We start from the raw sequence: 12,285 nt of genomic DNA, 5'->3' as shown, positions 1-12,285 counted from the left end.
TCCACCCCCTGCCATGGGCAGGGACACCTTCCACTACCCCAGATTGTTCCAAGCCCCGTCCAACCTGGCCTTGGTTTTATTTATTGATCAGATGTTGGGTAAAAACTGTCCCAAATGCCATTGGTTCAGACTGACTGAAGGTGAGGGTTATTTCTGAAATTTACAGTTTTATTTCTGGTAACAACTTTGTATTCTTCATATCAAACCCACATTTTCCTGTAGATTTTCTTATTGAAAATGAAGCAACAGAGGGAATTTTCTAAATGAGATTAAGACTCTTCAGTCTTGGGTTTCAGGGGGAAATAGGAGCCTGTTATTGGCACATGGGCACTGTTTATGTCTCCCAAGGATCTTCTAATCTGCAGTGGCTTTGCAACAAAAACTGTCTCTTGGAAGCTGGATTGTCTGAGGCACTAAAATCCAGACTGAGGCCCTGGGATGTTTGTGCTGTCCTGGTGGGCAGAGCACTGTGGGACTGATTCATCTCCCCATCGCTGCTTGCCAGAAGAATATGGATTTTATGCTTTTTATTTAAGAACTGCCTGTGCCTGGCTGGCTTGGGAAGCACCCAAAAACATAAACTGTTTATGATCCAGAGCAGTTTGCTGGAATCAGAAACCTGGGGGAGGCTCGAGATTAAGGACATAAAACCAACTGCACTGAGTTGTGTCAGACATCCCTTTAACCTTGCTCTCTTTTTCCCACCTTGGTCACTACCAGATGCCTCCAAGGCAGCATCTGGGTGGGTGCTGACACCTCCCTGCAGTGCTTTCCCAGCACTCTGTGGCTCTCTGCCCTCTCTCCCAGCTCTTGGTTAAGCTACAGCCATGGAATTTTCCTCTGTGCATTTGTCCAGAGGATTCTCTCCTTGTTTGTCAGGTCTCCCCTGTGCAGGACATGGAGATGTTGTTTCCTGGGCTTCTCAGGGCTGTGTTCCCACTCTGGAGCTTGCCAGCCTAAGGTGGAATCACAGTCACTTTTAGCAGGAACAGTTAGAGATGAAATGAAGGCATTTAACCTGTTGATTAACTTTTGAACACAAATTGCAAAGCTCAGAGAACGTTTCACAAGGTAAAAGGCAATTTTTGGCCCAGCCTGGGGCTCTTTCAGGTGTTGGTGCTTTGAAACCTGCTAAGAAGTAGTGGGAGAGGTGACTGACCTCTGTTAGAGCAAACATTTCATCTTAGTAATGAAGAATGGATTTTCATGAGGGCTTCCATGAGTGTTCTTGCAGGCCCGTGTCCAACCCAGAGATCATCCAAGGGTTTGAGGAGGACAAAAGCAAAGCCTGCTCTGTTGGAGGCCCTTCCCACTGGTACCAGCAGTGTCCAGCAGAATGGCCACAAACTGAAGGGAGCCATGAAATCCCCTCTCGCAGATGGCACTAAATATACAGAGCATTTGGGGGGATGATAGATCTTTATTCAGGGGCTGTTCTGGGGTGTTGACTCTTGGATGGTGTTTATAGTGAGCAGGGAGAGGGGAAAGGAGCCCCAGTGTGCTGGAAACAGCCAGGAGGTTTGTAGGGGATTCTTGGAAGATCCACTCCAAGGAGCTGAGTGTGAGAGAGCTGAAACATCCCTCAGATAACCCCAAATTCCTGTGTCCCAAGTGGGACCCTTCCTGCTGTCCCCAGAGCAGCACCAGTGGTGGCTGTGCTGGAGATGCCCCAGGAGCTCCTTCCTGAGCCAGGGCAGTGATGCCTTTTCCTGGTCTTAAAATCAAGAGTCAGACACTGTTAGAAGGGGAAAAGGGATTTTACCTTGGTATTTATTGTAAGGATCCTTAGGTGCACATGTCCAGGTCATATGCATCGAAATGCACCCCGCTGAATATGCCCAAAAGATTGGGTATGACATTATAGGTGTTACTAATTAGCAGATCTATCAAAGATTCCCCAATGAGAGGCTCAAGTGAGCCCCTCTCCCCAAGGAGCCTTCCCCTGGATGGTTCTATCTTAGTTCACAGAATGTGTTCTGGAGAGGACCTTGGGGTCTGGGGCACACTGATCCCCAGCTACGAAGCTTCTAAAATGTTGAGTCTCTCAGCTTGACAAACAAGTCCAAGAATGTAGGGAAAAAGCATTAGGAATACAGAAGTTGTAGAAAGGTATAACAGGGGTATAAAAGAAAAGGCAAAAATCTTCATGGCATCAGCAGAAAGGCTGGAGCATTCCCTGCTCCAGGAATTCCTGCTCCTCTGGAACTGTGAGCTTTGCTGCTGAAGGTTATTGCTGAGTGCAGCCCGGCTTCTCCAGCCTGGGGGCAGTTGGGAAATGTCTTCATTGGGATGGATTAGTTAACTCTGAGCTTTCCTTAAGTATCCTTTTAATCCATCAGACTGAACGCTGTTTATCCTGCAGTTATTTCTCTTCCTGGTATTTTTAGAAACTGGCATATCTCTAGTTGTACAATTGGTGCTGGGAGAAGGGATATTTTTAATGGGATGTGTTTTCTGCACCTAATGAAGCAGCAAAGAAATAAATGACTCTTGTCAAAATACAGGGGGAAATATGAAAATTCCCAGTCAGATTAGTTACTATTTATTGTCTCTGTGCGTCTTCTGTACCTCTATTTAACCAGCAGAGTGAGCAAGCCAAAGCTTTGGTGTTTGCAGATTGTTGGGTTTTTTAATTGGAGGATTAGTATCTCAAAGTAGAAATATTTCACAAAGAATGGAATATTCTCTGAGAGGAATATGGTTATAGGTGTGTGGGGCTGAAAAGCTGCCTCTAATGGGAATGAGGGCAGGCTGGGTGGGACACTGCCATCATTTGCTGCCTGTCACTTTCTGGTGGCACTGACAGCTCAAATAAATGTGGGGATTCTGACCATGGAGTCATGAGGTTCTCCCTCTGACCGTGCTCTCTTTGTCCATTGGGAGATTCTGTGGTTTAATGAGCTGATCAGGCCACAGATTAGTCCTGTTTGGTTTTTCCCTGTTATGCCAATGCTCATCCAGCCCTGAGTTATATTTTTATTCTATTTATTTAACATTTTTTGTGTGAATTCCTTTTCTTGCTTCATTGAAACTTTATAGGTGAATGCTGAGCAGGTACTAGATGATCTTTTGAGTAGTTTAAAAAATACTGGATCTGTTTGAAATTTTTGTTGTTGCTTAAGTTTTCCCATAACTTTGGGGGTTTTTTTGTAGTCAGGAACATTGAAAAATCCTGGGATTATACTGGCAGTATAAACACCAGTTTGCCACAATTCTGCATCAGAGAACAAATGAGCCGGAGATGAAAAGTCCTCTTCTCCACCATCACGTGTCTTTGCTCTTGTCCCTCTGCTCTGTGAGCAGAACCTTCTCTCTTCCTTGCTGAAGTTTTTTATACCCCAGGGTCACTTTAAAAAATTATTTTAGGATTGAATGTCTTTTTAAAAAGAAAGCTCATCCTGCAGCAGAGCTGTAGAAGTGAAAGTTCATGGAAGTTAATGAAGAGTTGGGAAGGAATTCTTCCCTGTGAGTGTGGGCAGGCCCTGGCACAGGGTGCCCAGAGCAGCTGGGGCTGCCCCTGGATCCCTGGCAGTGCCCAAGGCCAGGCTGGACATTGGGGCTTGGAGCAGCCTGGGACAGTGGAAGGTGTCCCTGCCCATGGCAGGGGATGGAATGGGATGAGCTTGAAGGTCCCTTCCAACCCAAACCATTCCAGTATTCCATGACCTGCAAACCCTGAGAGCACTGGCAGAGCTGGCTCAGGGCTGGGCTTCCTGTCCTGGTGGTGTCAGGGGATGAAGCTCTTGGAGCTGCTGGAGCTGATCCCAGAGCTCCTGGTAGGAAGTGGAGCAAGAGCCAGAAGGCTCTGTCTGCCTTTCCAGAGGGTGATCTTTAACTGAATTTATCTGGGGAACAGGAGGTGGTAGCAGCTATTCTTGGAAGGCTGAGGGAGGCTGTTGGCCATCAGCATCAGCTAAAGGGCATCTTCCAGCTCCAAGAAATGAGAATATTAAGAAATAACTGTTAATTAGAAGTATTTTGTCCATGGGTAAGACCACTGCCAGGATCAGGAGAAATGTAGAGGCTCAGCATTATAAATATCACTTGCAACAAGGGAAGCCCGGTGGCTGGTGCTGAGTGGGAGAGATTTTTCTTTGGTATTAAATAAAGGGCTCTTTGTAAATGCCTCTTCCCCTGCTTTAATCACTCTGACTACTGTCAGAGACCTAATCCCTATTTTAGGTGCAGCACTAATTCCATCTCCTCTGAAGCTGTGGGTAGCAGTCTATAGTTAGTTAGGTTGGCACACTGTCCTCAGCACATCAAACCCAGAGTGAAGATGTGAATGAAGCTGACGCTTCATCATTGGGTTTGTGCTCAGCCTTTTACATTCCCCCACATTTCCTGTTCCCATCCTTGTTCTTGATGATCTTTTTTTATCCTTGCACTTGTGTTCTCTGGGCAGATCCCTGACAGAAATTGGAAAGCAGCTGGACATGACAATGGAGGCTGATCCTGCTGCTCTTTAAATCACTGTGAGAGTAAAGCCAAGGCCAGATGTTGCTCACAGCTGCTTTAACAGCTGGCAGCTCTGAGGCTGTTCCATGTGTGTGCCTGGGAATGATGCCCTGTTCTCTGAGAAGATGTTTGTTAAATCACAGAGAACATGCAGAGAGAGAAAATATTTCATCTCATAGAAATATTTCATCCAGTGAAACCCCATTTAATTTAAGAGGGATTCATTGGGGTTTGTAGGCTTCTTTTACATTTTAACGATGATGTAATATATTAAGCATTGAATTTTGTTGAGATTTATTAGGATTTCACAGCAACAGCCTGGTTATGGACAAATATTATGGCCTTAATGCCATAAAGTTTAGGGATTTTCATCATTTTCTATGTAGGTTACTACATAGGTGAAATAATGCTGTTGAAATGGGGGGAAAAAAAAGGAATCCATGAAAGCTTAATTGCAGGATCTATGTGTTAGAAGAGCTGAGTTGAAGGGTTGGTGTGCAGGGACCTGTAGTGCTTTAAGAAACCTGATGTAGTTTGGTTTTGCTGGCTGGTGCAGAGTCTGTACCAGTTAAATGCTGGTCCATAACACATCCCCATAACTGACTCTGGGAGTGACAAACAGTGGTCCCCAATCCATAGAAAGTGTTGATAGCTCTTGAACATGTGCCTGACTGAACCTTGCTGCAGTCCCAGAGAATCCCAGGCACGATTTTCTGCTTCCACTGAGGCAGAGAAAAGCTTCTAAGTCTGGGAGAAAAATTAGGTGTGATCCCCAAATGAGAAGAGATGGATGAAGGAATTCCTCTACCATGGATTTATGGTTTCCTTCCCGCACCACTGAACCACAGAGGTGCTGTGGGAAGGATGGTGAAGAGGAAGATAACTCATAACATCTTTTTTTTAGTTAAAAAAATAAATAGAATAGAGCTGCACCATCCATGTCCTTGTGCAGAGGCTGAGGCCTGTGCTGGGCGCGCTGCTGTGGGGCTGGTTTTGGGGCACAGGGGAAGCAATGCACGTTCTTGCAGGGCCTGATTGCAGGGGTTGCTGCTGCTTTGGGGTTTACTCAGTGTAAATTTACCACACAAGGAGCTCCTGGTTGTAGATTTTGCAGTTGTTTCTCTCAACACTTCATGCACCTGTGATGCTTGCAGCATGTCAGCTCTAAACTCTGGAGTATGATGTCTCTGGAGTATGATGTCTCTGGAATTGCAGCCTTAATGTTCACATTCCCATGGATTCTGCCCTATATTTACCTTTGAAATGCCTTTTTTTTTTTTTTTTTTCCCCTCTTTTTAGGTTATGAACTCGGTGTTTAAGACCATTCTAGACTTGACATACCCAATAACCTCTATGTTTTCTGGAGCAGCTTTTAACAACAGCATCAACAACATCTTCAAAGATAAGCAGATAGAGGTAGGTTGTTTATTCACCTTATGGATAGGAAATTATGTCCTTGTGTTCTGTTGGAGCAGAAATAGCTTTTTTTCCATGTTAATATGGAAATCTGGAGTTGTTGGGTGGCTGAAAATGTGGTGAAACTGTGAATGTGGTGTTACATGACTGCAGGAAGGAGCCTGTTCTTTTTGGTGGATTTAGAAAACACAAACTGTAGATGATTTGTAGCTATTTCAGTTTGACAAAGGGATCCCATTGTCTGAGAGAAGAAGTGAAAATTGTGACTCTGAAGAAGAACAGCTGAGACTGCTTCATCATTATTTTTCTGCAAATCAGGTCTCAGAGACCTTCAGGGCACACCAGAGAAGGGCTCCAATTGGGTTGCAATGGGTTTGGCTTTTTTGAATTTTACTTTGGAAGCTGGAGTGAATTTTCTGAGCAGCCCACTGAAAGCTGCAATTATGGCAGAGTCCTTTGTGTCCTGGTTTGCACTTGGGGACCTTTTGTAGTTGCTGGGTGTTGTGTGGTCCACCTGGGCCAAGAGCCACCTTTGGAATCCACCTCTCCTCCATCCCTCAGCAGCAGCAGATTGTAAAGCACGTTGTCAGTGTTTGTCTTCCTACATTACCCAGCTCAGGGAGTGTTTGGGTAGCCTTGGAATTTCACCTGATTTGCAATTTTAACCAAATTATTCCTGCGTTCGCATCCTTGTGATGAAAGATCATGTAGCAAATTAACACTGTATATACTTTAAATATATTTGGTAAAAATAATCCACAACGTTCCCTACCTAAATGCAAGGATGAAAGTAAGTGATTAATCATCATGTGGATTAAAATAGCAGTTTGCTGTGCAGAGGGGAGGGTGCTGGAGACAAACAGGTTTTAGAGAATCATGGAACCATCAAGGTTGGAAAAGGCCTGTAAGATCCCTGAGTCCAACAAATCCCCCAGCACTGACAAGGCCACCACTGACCCCTGTCCCCAGGTGCCACATCCCCAGGCTTTTGAGCACTTCCAGTGACTTCACCACTTCCCTGGACAGCTGTTCCAATGCCTGACCATCCTTTCCATGAAGAAATTTTTCCTGCTATCCAACCTAAACCTCCCCTGGTGCAACTCGAGGCCGTTTCTGTCTATCCCTGCTTTGGATTCCAGCAGTCAGTTCATTGTACTTCCTTTTTAAGATGCAGCAGATTCCTTCCTTAGGAATTTTAACAGCTGTAGTTGCATATTCTGGTCTTCCCTTGCAGTCACACGAAGGTTTTGTGCAAGAGAAATCCAGTTCTGAGGCATCCACCAGCATCATCTCTGTGCACGTGTGCTGACCATCACAGCCCCTCAGTCTGTGCCCAGGGTTTCCTCATGTGGGAAGAAGTATTCCCTCAGATAAATAAGGAAAAATGTTGTGTATCTCAATCAGGAAAGTCAGGAGAGGGTTATTCCTTCATTGCAATTCCCACTATCAGTGCAGGGTAACCAGTCCTGGAACTGGGAGCTGCCCCAGGGTAAAGAGAGACTGAGAAAGTAACAGGAGCTGAGCCAGGAACCTTGAAAAAAATATGTTCTCAAAGCATTTAAGGCATCCAAACTGCAAACATCCATCTTTTCTCCCTAGCTGGGGTGGGTTTGGGTGGGTAGCAATGATTTCCACCTGGAAATTCCTATCAATAAAAATTAATTACAGCCTTACAAGCAGAGGTTGTGTTTGGGTGCTTGGCCACAACTGCTCCTTCCTGAGAGGATCTGCAGTGATCCCAGGAAAACCTTGGGAACTTCCTACCCAAGGGGCTGACCCTCATGGCTCTAGAAAAGTGTAAAATTCAGAAGTTCTGGGCCAGATCCTCCTTTTTTGCTGCTGTGGCTGTGAGGTGACACCCCTGTGCTTCCCACACGAGTCCTCACCCCTCTCCCACACAGGAGCTGGGAGCAGGAGCACTTACACTGAACTGTTATTTCTGACACTGAAAGGGAGGTTTCCATTTTCTCTGAAATTTGCTCTCTGCCAACCCTTGTAACGTGGGTGTCTCCTGACTCCCAGCACTGCGGCTCATGTGGGGGCCCTGGTGACAAAAACCCCGTCACAGGCACTTCCCAAGCAGGGATCATCCACGTGGGTCCCTCAGGGAGCACACAGAAACCCAGGGTGGGGCACTTGGACACACAAACCCAGGCCAGGGTGCTTGAAAGAAATTTCTCAAGAAATAGAGCTATTTTCCTCTCAAATTACCCATCCTGTTGTGAGAACATCAGCCTCTGGAATTTTTATTCTGCATGCCAGAATTCTTATCCCTGTGCCAAAACGCCCTTGTAAATCATCTCAGCTGGGGGTTCAGGTGTGAGGAATCAGACAAGACTTTTATTAAGTCCTGTTTCAGATTTGAATGATGCCCTGTTCCAGAATGAGTGGAACAATCCCTGAGCACTGAGATTTTATTGCTGCGTGGGAGGGCTCGGGTTAGTTTGCTTGGTGCAGGTGTTTGCATGAGCATGAAAGGAGGTGTCAGAGAGGCTTCTTTTCCCATTCCCCTGTTTTTCCTCAATATGTGGTTGATGCACTGAGAACTGCAATCCCCAGAATATCTCCAGCATGGAGAGGAACCTTCATACTCTTGTGATCACACTTTATTCACCCCCTTTCCTCTGGCATTTACACCGGGGTTGTGATAGTGGTGCAGTGTCTGAGTTCTCCCCAGTCCCACCAGCTCTGCAGAGCTGCTGAAGAGATGAAACTCATCAGAAAAAAAGCCCTGCTTCTTGGCAGGGCAGAATTTCAGATTGAACAGCCCAGAAATCACACCAGGAGTTGCAGCCCAACCACTGAGGGAGGGCTTCCAGCTCCAGTGGTCCTGGAGTCCAAACCTGTGTTTGGTTTGAGTTTAAGGCCCAGCAAAGCTGTGCTGGAGAAGGCCCAAACACTGTGTCCAGTGACCAAAGGCTGCTTGGGAGAGCAGCTTTTCCTCTTCAGCCTTGGTTCAGCTTTTCTGATTGACGGAGCAGCATCAGCTGTTCCCTGGGCAGAAGCTCAGTTTACTCAGACAAGTCCTCCTCCTCCTTCCCCTTGGCAGCTACCGTTTCACCAAGCACCATGGAAACTTTCCAAAACTGTCCTCTCCCCAGCAAAGCCCTGCACAGTTGGGAGGTCACCTTCCCCTTTGCTTTTTCCAGCTGGTGGGAGGTGAGACACAGCTGAAACCAGAGGGAGAACTTCCCCTGCCAGGAGCAGGGCTGGGTGCTTTGTTCTGGCCCCATTGAATAAACTCCCAAAGCTCTTGGCTTGGCCATTCTTTTTGTGTCTCACCCTCCTTCTGTTCCACACTCCCCACTGTTGTGTTACCCTGCAGGACCTCAGGCAGCCTCTAGAATCTTCTTGGAGATCGACCTTGCAGGGTCCTTTGTTCCTGTAGCCAATGCTCCAGAGTTTGGTGTTGTCCTCTTTGGTTCCAGGAAATGTTGGGTCTGCATTTCCTGCTGAAATGAGCCCTGGCTCCATCACCACGAGGTACAAATTGAACATTGTTCAGTCAGGAGGCCATGGATCATGTTCTTCATGTCCTCCAGCACTAAACGGCCTCGGAATCCCTTGGGATGGGAGTGACCATCAGACCCCCATCCTTCACCTGAAATTAAAATAAAGCCACCCCCAGAGGGTGGCTCTGATTTGTGTGAGGAGCTCTCTGTGCTGCCTCTGCACGCTCTTCTGGGACAAGGGCTTCTTGCTATTGCAAAAAGGAAATGAGGATTTTTGTCTGCCTTGGTTCTGAGTGAATTATTTGTATGAGAGACAAATTTATGGATTTAAACACCGGGCTGAGGGTTTTCTCTCCATCCATGCAGGCGTGTGTAGCTCTGTCTGGTAAGGTCTGGAGGTTGTTGCTCTGGTGTGTGTCAGGCAGAGGATGTGGTTAAGTGCAAGGTCACAGATTTAGTGAAATTGGGACTCCTCTGTTGCAGGATCTGTGGATTCCTTACTTCACCATCACCACCGACATCACTGCCTCAGCCATGAGGGTGCACAGGGATGGTGAGTGTGCACGTGGCCTCTTCAGGCCTTAAATCATCCTGTGGGACTTCAGGGTCACCCCTTATTCCTGGAATTTGTCTCACCTTTAAATTTGTCTTTCCTTTTGTTTCTCCCTTCTCTGTTGCTCGTGAGCACCAAACTGTGGTTGTACACCGGACACAAACTACAGGGCTGCTGGGAAGGAATTAAATGAGATGCTGCATTCCCTGTTTGAGGAGAAAATGGGTCCATTGGCACCTTCTGTGTCCTTGAAGCATCCTTAAAGTGAAGTGCAGGTGTTTTAGCCATATATCAGACTTAAAGCAACCGAAACCTTTGAAGATTCAAATTCCCCTAAATGCAGCTGTCTTCCCCCAGAGCAGACTCTGCCTGAAGCAGGGACTGGGTTAGGCTCTCATTTGTGGCCAGTCCTTTGTGTTTCTCACTGAGTGAAGAGCGGAGGAGGATCTGAGGTGCCTGGGATGTGTCCCTGCCTTTGCCTTTTGTCTGTCTGGGGTAACAGGGCAGTGACTCAGGCTGCAGGGGAGGCCTCCAGGTGCCCCAGATATTCCTGGGGGGAGCTGCAGCCTTTGCTGCCACATCTCTGATGTTTGTCCTGGGAGCTGGCACAGGTCACTCTGTCCATTCCTGCCATTCCTGGGGGGGTTATGGAGCTGCTGAAGGACTCTGGGCTTTGGTCAGGGCAGCTAAAACAAGCAGAAAAAGAATTAACCCTTCTCAGAGGTTTTGGATTCCCATTCCACAGCAGGTTAAGCCAGTTGAGGTCAGGAAACTCACTCCATCGAGCTGCTTGTCCCTGTGGAAGTTTAATGGAGGGATAGGAATCAGCTGGAGAGTGGTTACGGTTGTCTCCACGGGATGGAGATAAATTAGGTTCCCAGCTGCTGCCATTTCCCATCTTGGTTTGGTCTGTGAGGTGTAACACACATCAGCAGTTTCCTTGGGTGGAAGTTCCACTAAAACTATGACTATTAACCTCCAAATGTGCCAGTATTAACCTGTGCTAGCAGCAGGAGTGCTGAGGTTGTAATTAGAGACAGAGCTGTTACCTGTTTGAAAAAGAAAAGAAAAAAAAAATCAATTCCCAGGGAATTTGCTGGGAAGAGTTGCTGTTGGAAGCACCAAGCAGTTAATTACTGAGCAGTGAGTTAACACTGCAAGGCTCACTTGTTCCTGGTATTTTAAAGATTCACTTCTCAGACAAGCCTCTTGGCCTGTGGAAATGCAGTGTCTTCCCAATTTGGCTGATGCAAATGTTAAGAGAAAAATCAGCGTGTAAGAGCCTTAAAGCAGAATGTTTTACAGGAAACACGTCCAATCGATTTCTACTTGACTAAACTTTGTTTGTAACAGCTTAAAGGATTATAGCTGCTCCTTATAGGACCAACAGAAATGGCCCAAGAGAAGATAATGGTCCCCACCAGGCATTTGCAGTGGTTTCACAAGTGAAAACATTTGCTTGTTGCAGAGGAGGGAAAATAGAATTTTGGGGGTTCTACAGCTTGTATTTTTCAGGTTCAGGTCCTGCTAAAAGCCAGAGGTTTGTGGATCTCTGTAGAACACAGTGGCTTCAGCTGCACTTCTTCTGTCCATCCCTCTGTCCTCAGGAGAAACCTTTGCCTTCCCTCCTCAGCCCCAGCTCCACAAAGCCCTGGTGCTGCCTGCAGTCAGGAACATGCTGAGATCTCACACAAGGCAGTAAATATGAGGGATGGGCTTAAAACCATGGATTCTGGGGCTTTTGCCTGATGTCTGCATAGTCTTTGCTTTGTCCTAGCCAGGATTAGGCTATATAAAATAATAAACTGCTTTAATAATTTCCTCACAGTGTTCTGAGGAAAGCCTCTATCTCTTGATTATTTTAATGAGTGCACCAGCCTCCCCCCTGCGTGGCAGTAATTAATGCTGGGTAATTAATGCTGCTGCCCTCCCTGCAGGCTCCCTGTGGAGGTACGTCCGTGCCAGCATGTCCCTGTCGGGGTACATGCCCCCCCTCTGTGACCCCAAGGATGGCCATCTCCTCATGGATGGAGGCTACATCAACAACCTGCCAGGTAGGAGCACAGCTCTTGGGGGAAGAAATTCCCAGAACTGCCCATCAAACAGCCTGCAAGTCTTGGGCCTCTTGCTTTTTCCCTCAAACACAGAGAAATCTCACAGACACCTTTAACCTCATGCTGCTTACGTGGACTCCTTGCTCTCAGTTTCCTGGGTGTTTCCTTTATCTTGGCTTTATTAACAGTATTTTTTAATTTAGTATTTCCTGATAATTCTGAACACACAACTCCCAGCCAATTCTGAATTATTTTAGTGCTTGCTGAAGGGAGAGAGTAGGAATCAAACCACAGACATACAGCCTACCTTGGAGTTTCTCTTCAATCTGTTAATTAAGAAATAATTCTGAGA

At 46.5% G+C, this 12,285-nt stretch overlaps 1 protein-coding gene across 2 annotated transcripts in view; it reads left to right on the top strand.

Annotated features, from left to right (window-relative positions):
- PNPLA7 (patatin like phospholipase domain containing 7) overlaps positions 1-12,285 on the top strand; it is a 117,645-nt gene that overhangs the window by 90,580 nt on the left and 14,780 nt on the right. For both annotated transcript variants that reach the window (XM_032130769.1, XM_032130768.1), the window contains exons 28-30: positions 5,758-5,874; positions 9,810-9,879; positions 11,817-11,933. In XM_032130769.1, coding sequence (XP_031986660.1) covers positions 5,758-5,874; positions 9,810-9,879; positions 11,817-11,933 — 304 coding nt within the window. The remainder of the gene's footprint in view (positions 1-5,757; positions 5,875-9,809; positions 9,880-11,816; positions 11,934-12,285) is intronic.

The sequence above is a fragment of the Corvus moneduloides genome, chromosome 21 (assembly GCF_009650955.1).
Source record: "Corvus moneduloides isolate bCorMon1 chromosome 21, bCorMon1.pri, whole genome shotgun sequence".
Classification (NCBI taxonomy): Eukaryota; Metazoa; Chordata; class Aves; order Passeriformes; family Corvidae; genus Corvus; species Corvus moneduloides.
This window is presented reverse-complemented; position numbering and strand designations above follow the sequence as displayed.